General features: G+C 42.8%; 2 protein-coding genes across 12 annotated transcripts in view; both read left to right on the top strand.

Moving 5' to 3' along the window:
- The window catches only part of JADE1 (jade family PHD finger 1), a 142,212-nt gene that overhangs the window by 97,518 nt on the left and 22,776 nt on the right, over positions 1–21,918 (top strand). For 4 of the 11 annotated variants that reach the window (XM_021394309.1, XM_021394308.1, XM_021394304.1 and 1 more), the window contains exons 2-3: positions 8,044–8,121; positions 18,592–18,674. In XM_021394309.1, the coding sequence (XP_021249984.1) occupies positions 8,070–8,121; positions 18,592–18,674 (135 nt within the window). In that variant the 5' untranslated portion in view covers positions 8,044–8,069. Of the gene's footprint in view, positions 1–1,024; positions 1,159–1,258; positions 1,442–1,693; positions 1,971–2,720; positions 6,417–6,880; positions 7,307–8,043; positions 8,122–18,591; positions 18,675–21,918 lie in introns of those variants that run through there. The other 7 variants (XM_021394299.1, XM_021394306.1, XM_021394302.1 and 4 more) reach the window with 7 other exon arrangements.
- On the top strand, positions 7–790 carry LOC110397685 (transcription factor SOX-4-like). Its single transcript, XM_021394328.1, has one exon. The coding sequence runs from the start codon at positions 256–258 to the stop codon at positions 781–783; it is 528 nt and encodes a 175-aa protein (XP_021250003.1). The 5' UTR covers positions 7–255; the 3' UTR covers positions 784–790.

Genomic DNA, 21,918 nt, shown 5'->3' on the forward strand with positions numbered 1-21,918 from the left:
GCGGCGTTGAGGGGAGAGCGAGGCGGAGCGGAGCCCCTTGAAACAAACCCCAAGCAAAAAGCAAAAAACCAAAAAAAAGAAACAGTTTAAGGACAAAAGCAGAGCCCCACGTTGCGGCGCGGCTCCGGCAGCAAGTCCGCGCGGAGCGGGAGCGCGGCGCGGCCGGGGCCGGGAGCCGCAGTGGAAGCCGCCCCGGGGCCGGCCCGGAGCCCCCCGCAGCCCCGCGCCGCCGCGCCGAGCCCCGCGGCCGCAGCCATGGTGCAGCAGACGGGCACGGCGGAGAATACGGAGGCGCTGCCCGCCGCCGAGACCTCGGCCGCCGGGGTCGGGCTGGAGCTGGGCATCGCCTCGTCGCCTACGCCCGGCTCCACCGCCTCGACGGGCGGCAAGGCGGACGACCCGAGCTGGTGCAAGACGCCCAGCGGGCACATCAAGCGACCGATGAACGCCTTCATGGTGTGGTCGCAGATCGAACGGCGGAAGATCATGGAGCAGTCGCCCGACATGCACAACGCTGAGATCTCCAAGCGGCTGGGCAAGCGCTGGAAGCTGCTCAAGGACAGCGACAAGATCCCCTTCATCCGGGAGGCGGAGCGGCTGCGCCTCAAGCACATGGCGGACTACCCCGACTACAAGTACCGGCCCAGGAAGAAGGTGAAGTCGGGCAACAGCTCCGCCAAGCCCGCAGACAAGGCGGACCGGGCCGCCGGCGGGGGCGGGGGCGGCGCCGCGGCCGTTCCGGCGTTGACAGCGCTCGGAGCGGCGGCGGGGCAGCAAGTTTAATTTGCGGCCGGGGCCGAGCGGATTGGTGGCGGCCGGCGGCGGGGAGGAGCGGCGGCCGGGGAAGGAGGCGGGGGCGCCGGGCTGTTCAAATGGAGAGCGGCGGCGGCGGCGGCGTGGCCCGGCGGCTCCGTTCTCCTCCGCCGGTCGGGCGCTGAGGTGGGGCCGTCGCGTGAGGAGAGCCGAGCCGAGCTGCGCCCGGCGGCACCCGCGAGGCGGCAGATTTGATAGTAGCTCCCGCCCTCCGGAGGGCGGCCCGCAGCGCGCAGCGGCGTTGCCCGCGGGGAGGGGCGCGCGCTGTCGGCGGCTGCTCCCTAGCTCTGGCCCCGGCTCTCGGCTGACAGCGGTGCTCTAGTAAAGTCCCTCGATGGCCCGCAGGTGAGCTCAGCGGGGTTCCGAGCCGCCGACCGTGCTGTGAGAGCTCCCAGACGTGACGTGCAAATGTGCGGTTCGTGTGGCTGCGCAGCGGCACGGAAAGACGTGGGTTCTCCACCGGTAGCTGCCGGGTGGTACTAGAAATTAGAACACCGTTCAACGACACACCTTGATTGGCCTTGTGATCGGAAGGATGCATTTGTGCCACTTACATTTATTTCTTTTCAGAGAAGAGTTTTGCTGTGACTAGGAATAACGTCCTTCTTAAGCAGGCGCTGTCTTCTAAGTGAGTCAAAAGCTGCCCACGCTTGCAAACCTAGAGCCTTCACAAAGTGGTGCCGGAACACGCTTGTTGTGATTCTATTTGGAGAGGTTTCTCACTCTCAGCGGGATGTTGTTGGAACAGCAGGGCTGTGTGCTCAGCAGTAGTAGGGTTTTCCTTCTGGCTGCCGACACTGCTTGCTTGCTGCTTTTGAGCTTTGTGTAATGCACGTGTTTAAAATAAAATAATAATAATAAAGCTCCTTTCCCTTCACAGCTGCGCATTTCCCTTCTAGCTTCTCTGGTTTCATTCCCATTTTGCAGAAGAAGAAAATGTGCAGTGTTTCCTCTCATGCATTCTCCCAGCGGTTCATCCTGCTGCTTGGCGCTGCTGGTTCCAGGGGGATTGTCCAAGCTGACAGCTTCTCAGTGGAAGGGCAGAACTGTGGTGGCTGCAGGGTGGGCTGGGTGGACTCCTGGAGCTCGGTCTGCCAGGACTTTGGGCACTCATTTCCACCAGCTTAACTTGAGAATTAGGAGCTGGCTTTGTACAGGTGCACCAATGAGCATGTGAGTCTTAGGTGTGCTGGGCTTAGACATGAGCAGGTCCTTCTGCTTTTCCTTGTTGGGGTTGGAGTCGGGGTGCTGCAGTTAACAGGAACAGTCTTCGAGAAGAGTGCTCTTGGCCTGGAAACATGCTGTCTTTGTTTAATGGGACCCTGAGGGCTTTAGGGCTTTTTGTGCTGTGGGCTATGCTGCACTCTTTGTGACTACAGAATGTCGCTTTCAAAGCTGTTATTGGTGCTAAAGAGGAGTTAAAATGTTTTATGTGGGTTGGAATAGTTTATAGTATTTTTGACCTAACTGTGCTCAGAAGAAAACAGCAGTTATCTCTTCCTTGTACCAGATGTCAGTTCATGAAGAGAAAGGTGTTGCCACAACCCAGCTACTGAAGAGAGAGCAGTAGAAGAAAGCAAATGTGTTCATCTGCTGTTGTGATTAAGACTGTGTTGTACTTCCATGTGCACAATGAGTGTTCCGAAGTGATCTCTTGTGTACTGGGTATAATTAGGTCTTGGTTTCATTGCAGTTAGTGCTTTATTTTCAGGAAAAGCCAGTTTTCAGTTTGTCTTCGGTGTGTGCATCTGTCATAATTCTGCTTTCTTCCCATTCTGTCTCTGCAGCTGCTCATTGCAGTTCGTCACACTGACACCCATTAACACAGTTGTGGTTAATTGTCTGCCAGAGTTTGAATTATAAACTTGCTACATGGAGGTTTATCCCTAAAGGTACTCTAGTAAGAATTGCACTGTAGAAAGCCTTTGACCTGCAGAAGTAGACTTTTTCAAATACAGTTATTTTTAAAAATCTGTTTCACTATTAGCATTACAAAGACTTTGGCACGGTTTACATCTTTCTCTTCAGCCGCATACCCTCAAGATCAAACTGATTGATCGAGTATATGGTGCCATAACTGCTTAGTAGCAGTGTTTTAAAAAAAAAAAAGTATATGTATGCAGCACATGAGTGTATATATGTGCATGCTCACCTGCAGTTTTTGTGGGGTAGTGTCTGGGTTTCTCTCCTGAGGAAGCTAGAATAAAGGATTTGGATTTTGTGTCTATGCAACTTGCTAGAATTCTGTGTGCCTGGAAAAAAAAAAGGAAGGATTTTGGTATTGCTGTCCAGTGCAGCTTCTGTTGCTTGTCAGCTGTTACAAATCAATCTCGTGTAGAGGTAGGAAATGAGCGGTGCAGTGATGCTTGCTGCTGTGCATTGCTGTGCTGGGTCGTGTTGATGTACTCCCTGCAAAGAGTCAGCAGAAATGCCTGTGTTCTTAGCGACAGCTCGTTGTTTGTGTAGGGTGAGATGTTTGTGGTTCACCTCCGCTACAGTATGTAAGTCCACCATGTGTTTGACTTTGATTTTGGATTCTCATTTAGTCATTGCATTTGCACAGCATTTTACAGGTGTCATGAAATAGAGGCTCTCTCCAAAATAAAGTAAGCAGAAGAAACGTTTCAGGCAACGTGATCTTGTCTTTAAGATGATCAGAGTATCAGTTCTGCAGTGTTAACTCCAAAGTTAGATTTGTGCATTTGGTGTTTGCCCGATCAGCAAGTGAAGCCCAGAGCTCAGCTCTCAGAGCTAGCACGATGACGCGGGGTGGATAAAGCCTCCGGTGTTCTCTCTGTAGAGCATCATGCCTCCAGTGGGGCAGCACCACACAGCCCGCTGCAGGCTGCTGGTCAGCCAGATTGCCTGACCTCTGAAACTGTGGCTTTGAAGTGAAGAAACAAGGGTCCTTCAAAGAAGTGAAGCTGAATTGTCGCACAGAATTTAGTAAGATTCTCATCTGTATCAAAACCAGCCTCACGTGCAAATCAAAACTTCGCGTTGTTGCACTGTGCGAGCAATGCTGTAAGCTGTGCCAGGAATGCTCCCTTGTTGTGGCAGTGTAAGAGGTGAAGGTAGAATCAGAGCAAAAACAGTCACCTGAGGACTTTGCTGTTGCTTTGAATGACAGCAGGCATCCCGTTGCTTCTATGAAACAGCTTCTCGGAGGTGGCTTATGCCACGAGAATTAGTGGGTCACTAGGAATTTTAGTTAGACCAGGGCGTAACTGGAAGCTCAGGGAGTGCTTGCTGTGTGTGTGGTGGGCAGCCTTTGTTGTGTTTGGGCTGCTGGACTTACTCTACAATTAAACAGTATGTAGGCAAATGCCCTTTTCAGGCTGGTATATGCCTTTGGGAGGAATGGCAATCGATGTGTTACTGATAAAAGATGGAGTGTTTGGGGGCGCTGCTTGGTTGGCTGCTTTAGAGAAGCGCTCGTCTTGTGAAGGGAGTGGGAAGTGGTTCTGTGGCTTGTGTGGATGCAGTGGATGCTTTGTGGGAGCCCCACGACTGGTCAGCAATTATGTGGGTGCCTTCAGTTGCTGGGAATTGAGCTCAGTAACCTGGTGGTTTCCCCCGTCTGATTGCATAGTTTTTACTTCTTATTGGAATGAATCTTAAAGCTTGGTTTAAACATTTTTCTTTTTTTTGTGTGGTTGTGCTTACACATGAATTCGCTTTGCTTACGTGCGTGATGATCATAGATGACTTGTACCATTGTGGTACAGTCAGTCTTGGTGAGTCCACCTTTATTTCAGACTGGTTGGAATTGACAGGCCTAATTCCATTTCAGATATGTGTTTTAATGAGATCAGAGGTGAATTAGATGCATTATGTTTGCACCTGAGTATATTGATTGTATGTCAAAATACAGTCATGTGAAAAACACCAACTTCTTTGTGATTGGAAAGGGTGGGAATTCCAGATAAAGGTAGCACTGAAATCCCAGGCTGGGAAGGAGAATGAGATGAGCAGTTTTACTGGAAAGCCTGACATTCTGCCTTTTAAAGTATAAAAATATCTACTTTCTTTCAGTTGCAGATATCCCACAAAGAATAGCTTAAGATAGTTTTCTTTTTCTGAAGTTCCATGAATTTCCAGTATCGGCGTGCAGAATGTGTGCGCACGTGGCCAAACAGGGAAAGCCCGCCCTGTCAGTCTGCACCTCACCGCCGGTAATCCGTGGTTAGCCTTGACGCAGTTCTCGTGTGACTGTGAGGTCCCTGTTAACTGGTAGAAGCCTGGAGTGTTTGGGGCAGAGGGACTGTGTGTGGTACCACAGGGGAAGCAGCATTTCCATCTGTGCGGGTTATTCTTATTAGCTGTTCTAGTGCTACCTGTACACGGTGTATTCTGGGCTATGGGCTTGAACATCTGGCGCATGATGTGTGAAAGGAACAGTTTAAAATTATTTTTAGAAGTCAGAAAACTGCTTTACTACTTTTCATGGCAGAACATTTAGGGACTAATCATAGGGGGTTTGACAGTTGCTCAAAGCAGCCAAGTGCTGCTTTCCCAGCGATGATGTAGCTCCCTGAAAACTTAGTGAAGTTCGAAGGTAGGAAAGGAAGATCTGTGAATTTCAACTCCTTTCATTTGGATCTGTGAAATAATCTCACGCAAACTTCACTGCATTGTGCATTTCCTTTTAATGTTATATTTGAGGGCGTAGGCTTTTCCATATGGCCATCTTTAGAAACCTGCCTTAGAGTGGGCAGGTAGATGAACTGCCTTATTGAACACCCTGTACTCCGGAGAAGTGGCTTCTGTGCTCGCTTCTCTGACTGCTGGGGAGCTGCTGGAGAATAGCTAGCTAATCCTCAGAGCTTGACAGGGAGTGTGTGAATACCATGCTTGCCTTTAAACAGCAGTGGGGGGAAAAAAAAGCAGCATCGTTTGCTGTAATTTTTTTTTTTTTTTTTAAGAACCCCAGTAGGAAGGAAAAGCTTCTGGCCATTCCTTATTTCATGAATTTGCAAAGTATGGTTAAGAGAAGATGAACTCAGAATGTTCTTGACTGAAAAAATGTAGAGGGGCAGAATTTCAGATTTCCTTGTTCATCTCAAGGCTGCGAGTGTTTCCTCTGTGTATATATGCAATACTATTTTGCTTTAGATTCCTTACTTTCCAGACCATGCCAAAATGAAACAAGAAGTGAGGATTTTGACCAGGAATATACAAGTTGCATTTGTGAGATAGTTTTTATTATTTTCTTCCATATCCCTTTTGTTTGGTTTGTAGGAGATATTTCCATGCTAATTGAGTATGCTCTTTCAGTTTGGTAGTGTTCAATACTTACTTCAATTACAAAAAAAGCATGTGTACTATTAGAATAATTGTCTGAAGAAGCTGGCTTCTGGCCTAATAGCAGCTAGTTCTGGCTTAGCCCATTTTGGATCCGGGTGTTGCTTTCCAGTGTTTCATAGGTGACTGTATGAGTACTCGGCTCTGGAACTAGTCCACTTACACCAGATCTCTTCAGATGATTCTGGTGTTCTGCGCTGGTGCACATGTTTAGTCATTTGTGACCTTTCTGCTTGTCGTACACAGAAAATCCTGGTCTGCTCCAAAGCCGTTCTTCTGGGCGGAATTCTTTACACACTGTAAGAGGTTGTCATTAATGATTCTTTATTCTCTGCCATCAGAAGTTACATGTGAACTTTCACAAGTGGTGACGACGGGTCTTGGTGAAATATTCACCAGCTATTCAGTATAATATAATATAATATCAAAACGGAGGACTTCTTGCAGTGCTTGGGCTCTTAAAACAAATCAGAGTTTACCGTCAGTGTAAAATAGTCTCATATTTGGTTGCTTATGCTTTCCTGGAGATGATCAAATGAATTCTGTGTCTGAAGAATGCTTATTTCTGTGTGAATCCCTTTCTGAAGAGAGGATATATTTCTGCTTTTTTGGAAGTTGGAAGTAGTGTCAGGCTTTGATTATGTTCTTCTTCTCCTCACTTTGAGAATTACTCTTAAAAGTTGAAAGGGTTCTCCTGGAGTTTACTACCGTGAGTCATTTCTCACTGAACAAAGTCGAAGTAGTTAACAACCTCCTGAAGTGGTCAATGAAAAGAGCTTTGCTGAAAGGTTTCTGGGAAATTCCAGCTCATGCGGAGATAAAGAGGTTCTGTTTTCTGCACCCACCTAGGAGCAAAAGTGTTTCAGCATCTGATTTTCAGCTCTGCACCCTGAAGGCACGTACGAGGGCTTTGCTGCTAGCAGAACACTCAGACCTTGTTGATAGCACAATTGATACATGGCAGGCAAAGGCTCAGGGGATTTGATGTGCTATCTGGAGTCCTTGTCAGTTTAACTTAAAGTGGATATGCCTTTCTGCACATCTTGTCATGTTTTTTCTGCTTTTCAACTTACTCCTTTTAATAAGATTTTACATATAATGCTGACTGGCTATTCACAGCTTCCTATTTTTGTGTGTGTGTGAATTTACTTCCATTCTGCAAGGAATACATGCGGAATACCAGCACCTTGTGAGTAGCCAATAAAAACATAAGGAGCTTTTGCCTTTCCATCACTGGTTCATGTACAGTTGGCTCAGTATTGCTAGAATTCACCAACTTCGGAGCTTGGAGGAGCTGTGCAATCAGATGTTGGTGTGATTCCTGAGAAGCAGCTAGTGTTTAGGCAAGCCAGTAGACACGTGCCTGCAGGAAGAAGTAACTCTGACCTTAGAGGTGGTACCTTCTGGGGCTTATATGATGCGTGTGTAGTTAATCTGGGAAAACTTGGCTTGCTACTGCTGATGTTTCTTATTTTTATGCAAGGGGAAGACTTTAATCTTTGACTTTGTAAATCTAGCACTTAACATAGGAATAAAATTGTTCCAAAAGCTTATTAGCCAAAGTAAATATTTACTGAAGCGGTTAAAATGTTACTGTATTGCAAATCTAGTGTCAGAATGGGTGGCACAAGTTAAATTCATTTACTGCAGATACTTAGTGGTGTTCAACCTCTGAGAAACAAATATGCTTCCGTTCTGGGGTGGAAGTGTTGGTGGGCTTGTCGTTATACCCTCCAGTTTTTTCACCTGTTCATAGGGTAATTACCTAATTAAGTGCCCTTGAGATATTCACTGCTCATATTTCAGATGCTGTTTAAAGTTGTTTGTTTTCCTTTATGTGTTGTAAATCCTCAAATGCCATCAGAAACGCAACTTGATGACTGTGTATTATTATCTTGAGTTAAGTGCCGTCTTGTTGCTTTGCAGGCTGCCTGCTGTTTCCCGTGGAGATCATGAAACGACGTCGGCTTCCTAGCAGCAGTGAGAATTCTGACGACAATGGCAGTAAGTGCTCCTTTGTTGTAGAGTGCAGTAGGTTATGAGTTTGAAAACGCATTTTAACGCAGTGTTTTATGTGGCAGAGCTACTCTGCATATTGGTTGGTCTGGTGGAAACCTGTGTGTGAGGAACCAGTTTTGAACTTGGTCGTTCTGAGCACAGGTGGATGTAGATTTGGGATCTCCTCGCTGTATTGCCTGCCCAGCGTTAATTAGTAAGATAAAACAGGAGAAGTTGGTCTTTGTTTCTCTTTTTGCATCTCTAGTTGCAATCAGCATAATATATCATTGCAAGGAGAGAACTTGGATAGAGGTATGTGCTAACCTTGTCTACGTGTCAGTATTTAGTACAAGTTTGCATTTTAAATTTGCTTCCATGTTCTTGTACTCTTTCATGCAATTGAAAGTTATGTTGCTGCAGACTTTAGCAGTGAAGATTGTTGGTACGTGAAAATGTTTTGCTTCCATTGAAGATTATTTTACTGATGCATAACTTTCAACAATCTGAATTCAGTGCATCACTGATTTGGATATGCATTTTTTCTTAAACAGACATACAAAAAAAAAAACCAGTTATTTCTATACTGATGTAACTAACACTGAGCTCTGTGTGATCTCTCTTTATGTTTGGATTCCAGGGAACAATAATCTTTTATTTAAAAAAAAAAAAAATTGAGAAATGTACGGATGTGCCAAGGTGTTTTGTTTGCCCAGACAAACAAGCTGATTGTATTTGACTGTAGAAGTGCTTAGCCAGTTGACAGAGCTATTTTCCATGTTTTAATTTGACTTATCTGGGTGCACAGCTTCACATTTGGAACTTGGTTTTGAGTCCTCTGTGAAATATAAAGGAGGACAACTGGGGAGATTTTTCCAGGTGATTTCGAAGGATTTAGTCTGAAGACGTGGCCCTGCACTGTGGTCCTGAACAGGTGACTTCTTCACCTGCATGCATTTCCAAGGAGCATCTGTGCTGTGTGGAAGGGCTGCTCAGACAGCTCTTAGGGTCAGATCAGCGCCTTAAACCGACCTTGCGCAAACTATAGCTGAAATGAAGGAGTGGTGAAAAGGATTGAAGGAGGTGAGAACTAGCAAGCTGATTAGGAGCTCATCCAAATAAGGATTAACTATTAAAGTTGGGTGGGATTTAGCCTGGTTTTGCAGGACTACCTGTGGTGGTGAAATTTTGGAAAACATTTTTTTTCTTGCTTAGAAGATTTGCTTGGAGTTATTAAGAAAAAAATAATGTAAATAGGTAAGTTTCTGTGAAGAAAAGATGTATACTTCACCGAAAGAAAGATATATTACTACTTGTAAAATAGACAAGTAGCAACAAATGGTGATGCTGATCATTAGAATTTTGTTGTACTGTTTTCTCATTCCCTCTCTAACAGCTTTATGTAATAGTGTTACATTTTGATAATAATACTTATTTTCACTCTCTTTTTAGTCTTTGATCTCCCTTCATGTGCCTTGTTTTTCACACTTTACCAAATATGATAAGAAGTAAATAATCTTAGAGTTGAAATTCTGAAATAAATATAGTTGACTGGTCTGTTAGTGATTATAATATTTTTTTGTAATATTTTCTCATATATAAATGTCTGAAATAAAGCTCTGTCTGAAATAGTTTGGTAAGTAAACAGCTCTATCTTTTCCAAAACAACAAAACCAAACCTGTGTTTTCATTTATTCTGGAGATCAAGATCTAAGAAAATGAGATGGTGTGGAAGGGGGGGGGGGAACTTCACTTTTATAATCTAATTTAAAGCCTCATAAATAGGAATAACTGTTTCTTGAATAAATTATATGGTAAAAACCAGTGAAATTTTATAAGTATTTTCAAGTGTTGTCAGAAATAATACACCAAATAATACACCACTTCTGTTTCATTACGCTTCTTTTTTTCTTGGCCTAATGCTGTTTGCCTTTTTATTGTCATTTACTGGGCAAATTCAGATACAGGTTCATGCGTGTTCATTCTATTCCTATATGCATGTGGAAAAAGTTAAGTTAGTAATCAGAAGGAATGTTACGGGGAGATAAGGTGTATTGTAGAGCCAGCATCTCCAGGGTTTGTTGTCTTTCAGGCTTTCATGGGAACTATTTCTGACATTCAGGTCCTTCTCTTCCACTTCTGTTGTAGGAATTTGATAATATCCTTACGTATTTGAACTTTAAGGCTCTTGCCTTACGAGTTTTACCTTCATTTAATCTTTGCTTGTCTTTAGTGGATTTACTGATTAGTCTTGCTGCGTTGATTTCTGTGTAGAGATCCATTGTTACTTTGGCAGTAGTATTTCTGATTCATTGTGCTGCTATTAGTGTTACAGAGAGTAAGCGGATTTTTTTGCCTAAAAAAAAATCAAAGGTAAACATTTCTGGGCTACTTGTTTGAAGCCCTTAAATATTTTGCTAGCGATTTTTCTTTCTCAGAGATCCCACAGATAGAAAACAATTAAATAGACTATTCGGAGCACTTCAAACAGCTGCCTTCTAATTGAGAAGTTGCAATTTTAATCAACACTTAGTTGGAATCCTGTCGCCAAATGTCTGCTTCCCTTCAGTCAATAGCACCTCTTGACCCTCCAGTTCTTCCTTCCTTTCCCTTCACACTGAACTCAATGGTTCTTTGGCTCAAAGTTCTGCGCTACGCTCCCTCATCTTGTGAGGTGAGGACTGGGACCCAACAGTAGGATTTTTTCAGTTCTGACGTTGGGTTTTCATTCTGTGCTTTAATAGACCATGAGATCAGGCATCTTGTATTCATCATGAGCATCACTTGGTTTGTATTGTTGGAGTAACCTGAACAGTGATGCTTGTTTGGGGTAGAACAGTGCTGCCAGGAAAATGTTTTAACATGAAGAAATACACGTTATTTTATTGAACTCAGGAGCCTAAATATTTGTAAGATAATAGGAACCATGCTACTAATAACACTATTTATCTACAAAAGTAAATAGACAGAGAGAGCCTGTTTTCTGCCTTGTTGACTACAGCGTGATCTGAAAAGAAACCTCAAAGCCCAAGCACTAGGAATGTATTATACTGAAGATTTAAGTGTATCTGTAGTTCTTCAGAGGAAGAAAAAGGTGCTCTACTTTTGTGAGATGAAAGGAATGAATTGTTAATATTTAGGAGTAAAATATAACAAAACAGAAGTAAGGTTACCAGCATGGCTGCGGTCCTAGAGTATATGCGTTCTCTTATGTAAGATATTTCATTGGGGGGAGAGGGTATATATTATTTACAGTATTTTAAAACCTTGCAGCTTAAAGCCCCCTGCTTTTCTCATTACTACTTTTTGTTTTGTCCTCTAACTTGATTATTTCCTATGTGTTAAGTGCAAACTGTAAGCCACCAAAAACATATCGCTTTTGTCCCTCAGCCTAAGTAGTGCTGCTGCGCTTTGTTGAGCTGAGTCCCCTTAAAATGTGGCGTCTACATTTAGACACGAGACCAAAATAGCATGTTTGAAGCAATGAGCAAAAGATGTCAGTGAAAGCTGTGCACCTCGTTGCTGCAGTCAGTCCCTGGATATCTTAGTGTGTTTGCAGAGATTCCATTTTCTGAAATTATAGGTCACTTTTGAACATCTTACCTGTGGAATAGAACTGAACAAAAAATGGCTCCAGATATACTTCTGGTTTTTGGACTTTTGTCTAAATACAGAGGAATGGTGTTGGGAGAGGCTTGGGGAAGGGTTTAAGATTTTGTTGTTGTTGTTGTTGTTATTTATTTACATATGGCAACTTGTTAGTTTTTATCCCTTTCCAGATAATATATTGCAGCAACTATAATGGATGTTAATATTATCCAGGCCCATTGTAAAAGCCTTACAATGTACCTAGCATCTTCTTTAGAACTTATATTAAGTGAATTAGTAATGTTTACCTCAGCCTTAATCATGCCCTTGTTATCTGCATGGCTGGTCAGGGCACTAGTCGTTCTTCTTGCGTTATATTGCACCTTGCTTCTCCATTGCAAGAACTCTTCCTCCTCCTCTTTATGGCTCCAGGTCTTAGGCTCTGAGTGTTTGGACCTGAAACTGTTTTGTCTTTCCTTATCGGTGACATGACTTTTTAGCCTGTAAATATGCAAAGGTGCTTTGTGCTGAACAGTCCCCATGTTTGTTTTGTGCAGTGGCATTGTTTCCTAATTTAAGGGCATCCCTTCTGTACAGACTGCCTGCACTCTTGGATGGATCATGTCTGAGATGAGATTTGAACTTCAGACAGTTGAATTCTATGGAGCTTAGGTGAAATTTAGGCCCACTTTGATACTAGTGTGAGTTTGGTCCCTGTTTTCCGTGAGCGAGGAATTCAGAACTTAATTTTTTCACGCTTTACTTGTTCCCACAATGCCTCCTTGTTTATTCTTGGAGGAGCTATCAGTTCATCATCTCTTCAACGCAGAGTGTCTGAAAGAAGAATTGAAGAGGCTTGTGGATGAAAAGTACTTCTAGGCTTTATAACACATCATGTCACTTCTGATAAATGAAAGATTTAATATTTAAGGATTACGAAATATAGTTCTGTAATTTAGATATACCCTTACGCTATCATTGCTAAACAAATGTTACTTTAAATGTAAACATCTTGCCAGTATCCATTGCTTTAACTTAGCAACTGGGATCTTAAGTAAGAAAGGGCTTTTCATCCCACTGGACTCCTGTTATGTTTGGGATGGATCCCAAAGTGCCATCGCAAGCGTTGCTGAAAATGTAACCTTGGGTGTGTACGTCATTTTTATGTGGCAGTTACTTAGCAGTGCAGGTAGCGCTGTGCAGCGCTTCGGAAGCAACCACACCATTCCTTGTTTTTCAGTTGAACGGATTGCCAGGTAGGGGTGGTGCTTAAACCATGAACGTAATGCAGTTGTAGCGCTAGGATCTGAGTGGAACAATGAGTTCAGTAGTAACTGTTGTGCTTCTATAAAAGGGTGTGGCTATTGGGGGTTATGACAGAGAGTGAGAACTTGCATCTTAGTTAAAGACTAGGCTTGATGGGATAGGCTGGTTTGTGATGAAGTTACACTTTTGAGCACTCTTTCAGAGTGATTTGAAAGTCTTACGTGAGCTGATGGGCTATCATATCTGAGGGGGGGACATCACATCCTCATTGTTGTCGTCTGTGGAGAGACACATGCTTCTTTACAAGGCTCCTAATACTGACTGTACCTAAGTCCGCTTGAATTACAAGTCTCAACGACGTAATGTTGTCAGCCTGTGAACGCTACCTTGGGAGGTGCTGAAATTGACTTCAGTAATCAGTAGCAAAATTGACAATAAAACTTGGTATACTCCTATGGTAGAACAGCGCTGTAATGGGGAGCCTTGGGCTGGGGTGTTAGAATGGCACTTAGGCCCAGCAGTTTAAAAAAAAAAAAAAAAGGTAAGATGGACTGTTGGAATGGTCACATGTGTCTCTCTGTGGTCACACGTGTCCTTTGAGATTATAAAACTCAAACATGTGCCTCTGAGAAAAGTGATGAGAGAAGGGAACTTGTATTGAACTGCTGTGGCAGTATGCTGCAAAGGCTGCTCACTGCGTGCGTCAGATACTGAGCAATTGAGCAGTGGTGTTGTGAAGTGCTGCCGAGATCATACGGATCCGTGCATCATTCAGCACCTGCAATTGGATAGTTGTCAAATAACATTATCTTTTCAGTAGTGTCAGTATTGACACGTAAAAGGCAGCTGCTTTTTCGGTTTTGATCTGGAATGAGATTATTGCATAATAGAACACTATTATATGTAAAGATAAGGATGATGGGTGGGCCAGTTCTCCACCAAGAGAAGCACGAGAAGGGGAAATTGGCTTGATGAAATGATGTCTTTGGCTGTGTTTGTATATGTTCTGCATTCTCAGTGATAAGATCTGAAGATATGTGCACAGACAGCTCTTCCTATACCCAATATAATGGAAAACTGCTGTCAGTCTGTGTTTTCTTTGTGTTGAAATTCAGATCAGGACATGTGGAGTTGTGTCTAAATGACGTGAAGCCTTATTGTAAGCAGTTGTGGGCCAGGCACTAGATGAGGAGACTGTGAGCATCTCTGTTTTCTCTTCAGACTGCAGCTCTGTCTGGCAGTTGGCAGCAGCACCTAGTTTGTCTCAGAGCAAGCTGAGAAGGGGTATAGGCATTTGGAAATGCCGGTGTTAAGCAGAAGCGACAGCCAGACATACATCCACGCCAGAGGTGTTTTGCTCTGTTGTGCTGCCTGGCGTAATGGTGGAGCAGGAGTGTATTTACAGTGGGAGAAGTGTTTTCAGACACGGGGTGATCTGAGTCTTTGAAGTGTTCAGAAGCTGCAGCAGCAGGTAATTCCGCAGGGGCACAGCTGGGTGCTTCGCAGGTGGCTTTACAACAGCCTTGTGCATGATACATAATAGCTAAGCCTTTTCTGCTCATGCTGAGTAGTGTATTAGTTGTGGGGTAAAATTCCCCGAGGGTGTTAGAATTGTTTTATTAGTTCCAATGAATTTTCTGGTTTGATGGTCTTTCTTGGACTCAAAACGTTTTTGACAGATCATTTAACAAATTGATACAGTTAGAATTGATGTCTTTTCTCTTTTTTTTTTCCCTTTTGGGAAATGTGTGCTCTTCACAAATGCTGAAGAAGAATTCACACTCCTTGATTGCTTTCGTTTTCTGTGAAGAGGTGCGTGTGTTTTATACACCCTGTAGCGGTATTATAAAAACGGAGGTTTTACAGTGTAAGCCATATATAATACCCTGGAAGTCTCCTTTCTAGTACCATCAGTGTGTTAGAGCTTTGGCTCTCTTGCTGTGAATTGTATCTCATTAAGTTGTTTGAGGGTTTGGGAGTTTGTATTTAAGCGAATAAAAGCGATGGGAAAACCAAGCCATATTTAGGGGTGTAAGCCTCATCTCTTTCATCTCAGTGATGAAAACAGCTGTGAACACCTAAGCCATCTGAAAAGATCTGAATTAAAAGAATCGAGATGGTCTTGGTGTATCTCCTGGAGGCTACTGTGTTCATCCTTAACTTTCCCAATCGCGTGAAAGGACAGACACTTAGTAAGATACCTGTTGTACTTGATTTCTGATGGTGATAGCGTTGCATCATTTGGATACGTTTATTTAGCTCTGTGCTTTGTGGTTGAGTATTTTTCATATTCACTGTTACTCGCACGGCTTTTGGTGGTGTTGGTTCTGTCTAACATCTCATTCATCTTCCCTCTGCTGGAGAACTCATTTTCCCCATGAGGTAGACTGTTATCTTACCAAAGTTTTACATCTTCAAAATTCCAGCGGTTCAGACTTCTTTTATGGTTTTTGTTGTTGCTTTGTTGTTTTACTAAAACAGGGTTTAACTTAGAGGTTTTTCTAGTCTTGGTAATCTTAAAATTCAGAAAACTGTTGATGAATAACAGTCGCTTATTTGTATTAACTGCATGAGGATAAACTTGCTGAAAAGTGTCTGGAATCTTTCTAAAATACTTAAGTTAATGTGCTTTTATAGTACAGACGAGCTGTTCTGAATCCTGTGTTTGTTTTGACCACGGCAAATTCTTCCTTCCATATGATCTGGGAATGGCTCTTACTTCATGTAGGTAGACACAAATATCAGATCGTTAATCACTGAGGTGGTGGTAATTGCCTGTTAACTTTTCCTTTCAGTGAGGTCCCTCTTCTGGGTTAAGTACCAAAGTACAGACATAACGCTGAAAAGACAAATCACATCCTTCATTTTCCTCCTGCACTTCTGGTGATATATTTGGAGTGGGTGTGTTGCTCCTTGGCGAAAGCAGCCTTGGGTAGCTCAGTGACGTGTCTTGGCACTGTGAGGGGCATTGATATTTGGCTTTTAAGTACAGCAGAAGTGAAGTTGAAGCTCTTCTTCGAGATTCCATAAGGAGTTAAATTTCATACTTTTACAGGCTCAATATTTTACTATGATTTGACTGACTCCTTTGATTTTGTACACTTTTTTTTTTGTCTAGTGGTAGTTATGTGAATCTGTGAATGCGTGCCTTATAGCTGGGTTTTGTTTATTCAGTGAGTAAATGTTTTCCCTATTGAAGTGAAGCTCTTGCCAAAGGTTACCTGTTAGCTACAGTTACAGAGTGCAGCCAGTAGTAAAATTTCAGTCCCACGAGAAATTCTTCCACCTTTTCCTCATGGTATTGTGTATGGTCAGTTTACACTGCTCAAGAAATACAAAAGTCCCTTTAGTAACTTGCTAAAATACCACGTTTTCACTCTGCGTTTGCCAGTGTTATGTTTAAGGAAACAGCTATCGCAGAACTGTGTGTTTTTTTTTTTTTTTAAAAAAAAAACCTCTTTCTTCCCATGCTCGGTATAGGAAGCTAGTTGATGTGGAAAAAATACTCATTATAATAAATGTCCCGAGGAAGGCTGGCTGCATTTGAGTTGTCCCTTATATATGGAAATTTTACATAGTGTGGTTTCATGTAGCTCTAAAAAACAAACAAAGAAACAAACAAACAAGAAAAAACCCAAAACGTACAAAAATCCTGTTAATTCAGAAGTGGTAAGATTTGACCTTTCGCATTGTGTGCAGTAGTTAATTAATCCAGTGCTCTAACCCATGTGTATTGTGTGCAAAATCAGAAATAGACATTTAAGATGCTGTTTTGATGTGTGTCTTCAGATGACCCAGTAAAGGAGTAGAGCTGGCAGTTACTCTAATTATTATTTTACTTCTCACTATCATAGTTTCTGTATGGCATTAAAGAGGCCCGGAAACCCAGCTCTTCCACCTTATGGTGGGGACCCCAAAAAAAGAAAGCAGCAACAAATGGAACAGAACACCCACAAAACCAACCCTCGTGCTTGTTTATTTGTCTTCAGTTTATGGCTTGTTGTCACTAGAGCTGAATTAAAGCACAAAGGTCAAGATGCAGAAGTACATCGTACTGCTGCTGCTCTGGTTTTGCCAGGTGTGTGCGTTACTTGGGAATTACAGTGCTAAAGCTTCTTTTTTTTTTTTTTAATAACTGTAAAACAGAGACACTTAGGAAAAGTGCTTATGGCACTTCAAAAACCTTTCAGACCATCAGCTTTTGTATTGAAACACTAACATTTATCTCAAGAATTTTGTGTGTGTGTGTGTGTGTTCTGACCTCAGAAAACAAGTTTTTACAGCGGGTTGCTGATTCAGTTTTGACCGCTATGCAAATTCTGTGCAACACGTGTTGTTCATGGCTCGGTTTTGGAGTGGTTTTTAAGGGGGCAGATTCTTTAATGTGTTACTAACTGAAGAGAGATGACAAAAGCACAACTACAAGGTAATGAATTCTTCTGATGACTTAATGGTGTCTTTCAAATGGAAGTGTGGGACAGCCACTTTACTTCGAAAATGGTGTTTGTGTTTCTAACAGAGAACTTTTCCCATCTTGTGTAGCCTGTCTTTGAAGAGGTCTTGCTGATCCCTGCAGGGTGATGTGAAGAGATGTTGCTTTTGTGGGCTGCAAATTTAACCTCTTACTCCTATTGCTTCTGTGCTCAGGCAGAGAAGAGATGGATAGTGTAGGAAGGCTTTTGAACTGATCTTGCTTTATTTGTCTGCTGTTAGTACCCAGAGTTGCCAAGTTCAGCCGTCAGAGTTCCCCGTGTAGTTCCCAGCTTCTCATTCATAATAGACATTGTTACAGGTCCTTAATTTCTTCACCCAAGAGGGATTTATTGGCTTTTTTTTTTGTTACTGCTGTGTAATCGGCAGTGGAAAGTACCTGCATTCCTATAAATCTTGCTAAATTAAAATGAGTTCATTTGCACAGTTATAAATACACTCCGGTGTCTGCCTTGTCAGTGGAATGTAGTTTCTTCTTTTCCGTTTTTCCTTTTCTCCTGTTACAATATTTGTGAAAGCTGACGGAGACTCTGTCACAAAATTTCAAGGCAAAAAGGTATAATTTGTTTGGAATGTAATGAATAATTTTGCAGACAAAAATCGTGCAGACATACTGAGAGACTGGCTTAGAAGGAAAGAAAGCAGTTTGTTTTGGTGCCTATACTGACTTGGCACATCCATTTCCTTCATTTTGAAAAGTCTTGCTCTCGTAAGAACTGGATAACCAGTATAGGTAATTAGAATGTGAATACGTTAAACTCAAAGATTCTATCTCAGGCTACGAACAGACCACCTCATCAGTTATTAGCCTGCAGAAAGTAGATTAGTGATGCTCAGAAGCAAGCACATTACGAGATGGCTGTGTTCAGATGCTGGGTGGAAGGCTGTACGTAGTGCAGCCAATATGTACATCAATAGAGACAGTATAACAGACAAGTAACAACAGAAGTTGAAGACTGAGCAGCTTCTATTTTCTGGTTCATTTTGAAAGAGTCTTTTTCAAATTTGTCATAGAAGCCCAGCGCTGGCTTACCTTACTGATATGATCCTGCTGGAGTAAATAAGCCTACTTGGGTGCGCTGGAAGCAAGAAAGCTGGTGGCAACATCCGCAAATTATCTTTTCTGTATTCTAGGTCTGTCCACCTGGTCCCAGCATTCCAGATCTCGCCGTCGGAGGACTTCATGTTCCAGACAAGAAGATAGAAAACCGTCTGAGGTATTTCTGGAGTATGATTGCCATTTTGTCGCATCTACCAAATACAAAGTGCATGTGTGTTCTGGTCACGGATCCTTGTCTTCCAAATTGTGCTTTATTTTCTTTTTGCTCCATTTTAACTGGCACGTAGTGCCCTCTCCTCCGCCTTTTCATTTCTGGCCCGGAGATCACAGAGCTCAGCTGCCAGCACTAGTTTGTCAGTGAATTTTGGCATAGTCTGACATCCATTCGACATAGCTGTAGAGTCTTTCTTCTAATATTTTGGGCGTCAGAATGTATTTGTAGCTTGACTTGTGAACAGTGAAAATTATCTTAGGTGCACTTATTTCACAGTTGGTATTGGGTCTCGGTGTGTGATCTTTGTTAACATGCTTGTCAGATCTGCTTCCTGATAGTTCTGTCATGCATCGTGCTTTGAGAAAGTCAGATCAAGGGAGATGTAAATGGTTTTAAACTTTCTCGGATAGATCAACCATTAGTAACACATAAACGGGATCCAGTTCGTGCTGAACCTCTATATCTTCAGGCAAATACTGCATTGCAAACTCTGCAGAGGCTGCAAAGAAAGTGTTAGATTTAGGAGACAGGATTTCTTGATTCAACTTACTTGCCTGATAACAAGTACTTCTGATTCATGTGCAAGTGGTTGGACTTAAGAAATGTGCTTTGTTAATCTCCTTGTGACACTGTAGTGAAGTCACAGAGAAGAGATTTCAGACGAGAATCTCATTCATTCCTCAGTGTGTCACTTGGCTTTCAATCTTCTTTTTTATTTTATTTTATTTTTGATTGCTGACTGTTAACAGCTTCTTTATTTTTGTGAATGTGCAGAGCTCTGGAAATTCATGAGAGCTGTCGATAGACTTGCTTTCCTTAGTTATCTTTTGTATGCAAACTTAGACTTGGTTTTGAGAACTAATCCATGAAAGACTATGAAGAAATAACCTCAGATAACTACAGATTTTGCTGTTGGTTTTGTGTGTCTGTAATCCTGTTTCTCCTCTCCTTTTCCTCATGTTTCTTGTCATTATCTTTCCAGTTTTGTGCTGTTTTCTCTTACTCAGCCTGGATGGACTTTCATATACTTCTTTCATATACTTTTTCATATGTTAGCTCAGTTTCACAACCATTTCACCCTCTCTCCCTCTGCTTTGCCACAGCACGCTATTCTAATGGTAAGTGTGCTGGCAGAAAGGTGACGCTTGCTAAACTCCCTGGATGAAATTGTGCTCTCGCTGAAGTTGGTGGCAAAATTCCCATTGACTTTATTGTGGCCAGAATTTCACCCTTTAGCTTTGAAGTGTTCGTGCTGCTGAGAGCCAAGCGCTTCAGTAAGCTCTGCTTTGCTCCGGGCAGTCTGATTTCATCAGAAATTAGAGCAGAAAGAATGGTGTTACAGGGCCACTGGCCTGGGAAGGAGTTTCTTGGCTGTCAAGTACTGTGTTAGCATCTCTCTTGAGAGAGCTTCGTGAGAGGTTTATCCGAGAGCTTGGGTTGCTTTGCCTCTCAGATTGAGCAAGTTTTGCATCCCATTTTGTATTTTTTAGTCTCATTTTCATTTGACTTTTGATGGCATTAATTCAAATTATTTTGAAGTGCAGGATACCCTGACCAGTTGTGCATGCTTGTTTTGTGAGACAGCTTTGCGGACTGTTTTTCATTTCTTGATTGCAGCCTCATAGGACTTGTGTTTTAAACAATCGGTTTACATCATTACCTGCGCTTGCCTCTTTACCTTAAGGATGGCAGGGTTTTTGATCATGTCAAGAGAAATGCTGAGAAAAATGTAATTATCCTATTTTTTTAATGACAAAGGCAGAGAACGGTACTGAGAGAGAAGTGGGGAGTATGTGAGTGTTGGGAAGGAGAAGAGGTGTCAAGATAGGCTGTGTTGTAAGGCAAATCATACATTTAAATAGTCTCAGAAGTATGACTAACCATCAGGTTTGTTGTTCCCCTGAAATACTGTCCCAAAAGCATAGGTAATCTGTTGAGATTTCAGGTGTGTGACTAGCGTATGACAGAAGTTGCTGTCTTTGGGAGGCCCGCTTAATTGGCATGTTGTGTAGCTGGGGCTCTTCCTCAACCGTGTGTAGCAGCTGGCTGGAATTAATGTAAAACTGCCATTGGTTTGGGACTGGTTGGGGGCCCAGGAGGTTGTCACTTTGCTCAGTTAGCAGCCCCCTAAGAGAGTCCAGTAGTGCTTTCCTTTCATAACTGTGCAGCATGGGGCTGGATAGATGCCTACTTTCTTCTTGTCCCGGTGGTGCTCATTTTTTGTCAATTGGTTGCTTTTTAATCCTTTCCTTTGAATGCAACATTTAATAGTAAAAATTTGTGGCACTATGAAGGTAAGGAGTGCTGAGTGCTGTTGCTGTGGTTTACAGCAGCCTTGCCTCGCGGGGAGAGCTGGAAGATGGACAGACAAGTGCAGACTTGTAGTTCTGATGGCTGTGGTACCATTCTTTGCTTCCTGAAGTGCTGACAGGCAGTGGCAAACTCATTGTGGCTGAAGCTGCCGCAAGAGTAGCAAGCCATGCCAGCTAGGAGAGTGCATCTCTTTGATTTCACTCTGTGGCTTGCAGAAGACAGCATCACTGCTTGCTGATGACTGCTAACCCAAAAGTTGCCAAAGATACTGCTGGATGCTTTTGCAAAGGCAAAGGAGGATGACAAATTTGGTGCAGAGGTGTCTGTAGCTGACAGAATAACACCAGTCTCCCACCAGAATTCAAATCTGGGATTATTTTGTTTATCTTTTGGGTTGTTATTTAAAATACTGGCACAGAATCATCTTGGTAGAATTTCCCCTTGTATCTGGTCATGGTAGAGTTATGCCTTGATTTCTATCACAGGGAATTTCTAGAATGCCTTCGGATTAGTCAGAGCTCCAGTAGTTTTTTTGGTTTTTTTTTAAAAAAAAAAAAAAAAAATTGGAGCAAAATTGAGTCTTCCTTATGCTGCTGCTGTAAGACTAAAAGCTCCTGTGGCATTTATTGTAGCCAAGAGGGTGGTCAAGTTGGGTGCCATCATTCAGCGTCATGTCTCCAGTGTGGGGGGAACACCAGGACTCATAGAGGAGGTAGCTGAAGTCATCAGATCAGTATTTGCACCTTCTGCCACCCCTTTCTCTGCGATGAAGCTAAACTTCTGTCCTGCAGTCGGATGGGTTAGTTGACTGTTGATACAGTGACCTTGTTATGCGCTGTGCTCCATGGTTACCCTGGAGCTGTGAATCATAGAC

The sequence above is a fragment of the Numida meleagris genome, chromosome 4, assembly GCF_002078875.1.
Source record: "Numida meleagris isolate 19003 breed g44 Domestic line chromosome 4, NumMel1.0, whole genome shotgun sequence".
Classification (NCBI taxonomy): Eukaryota; Metazoa; Chordata; class Aves; order Galliformes; family Numididae; genus Numida; species Numida meleagris.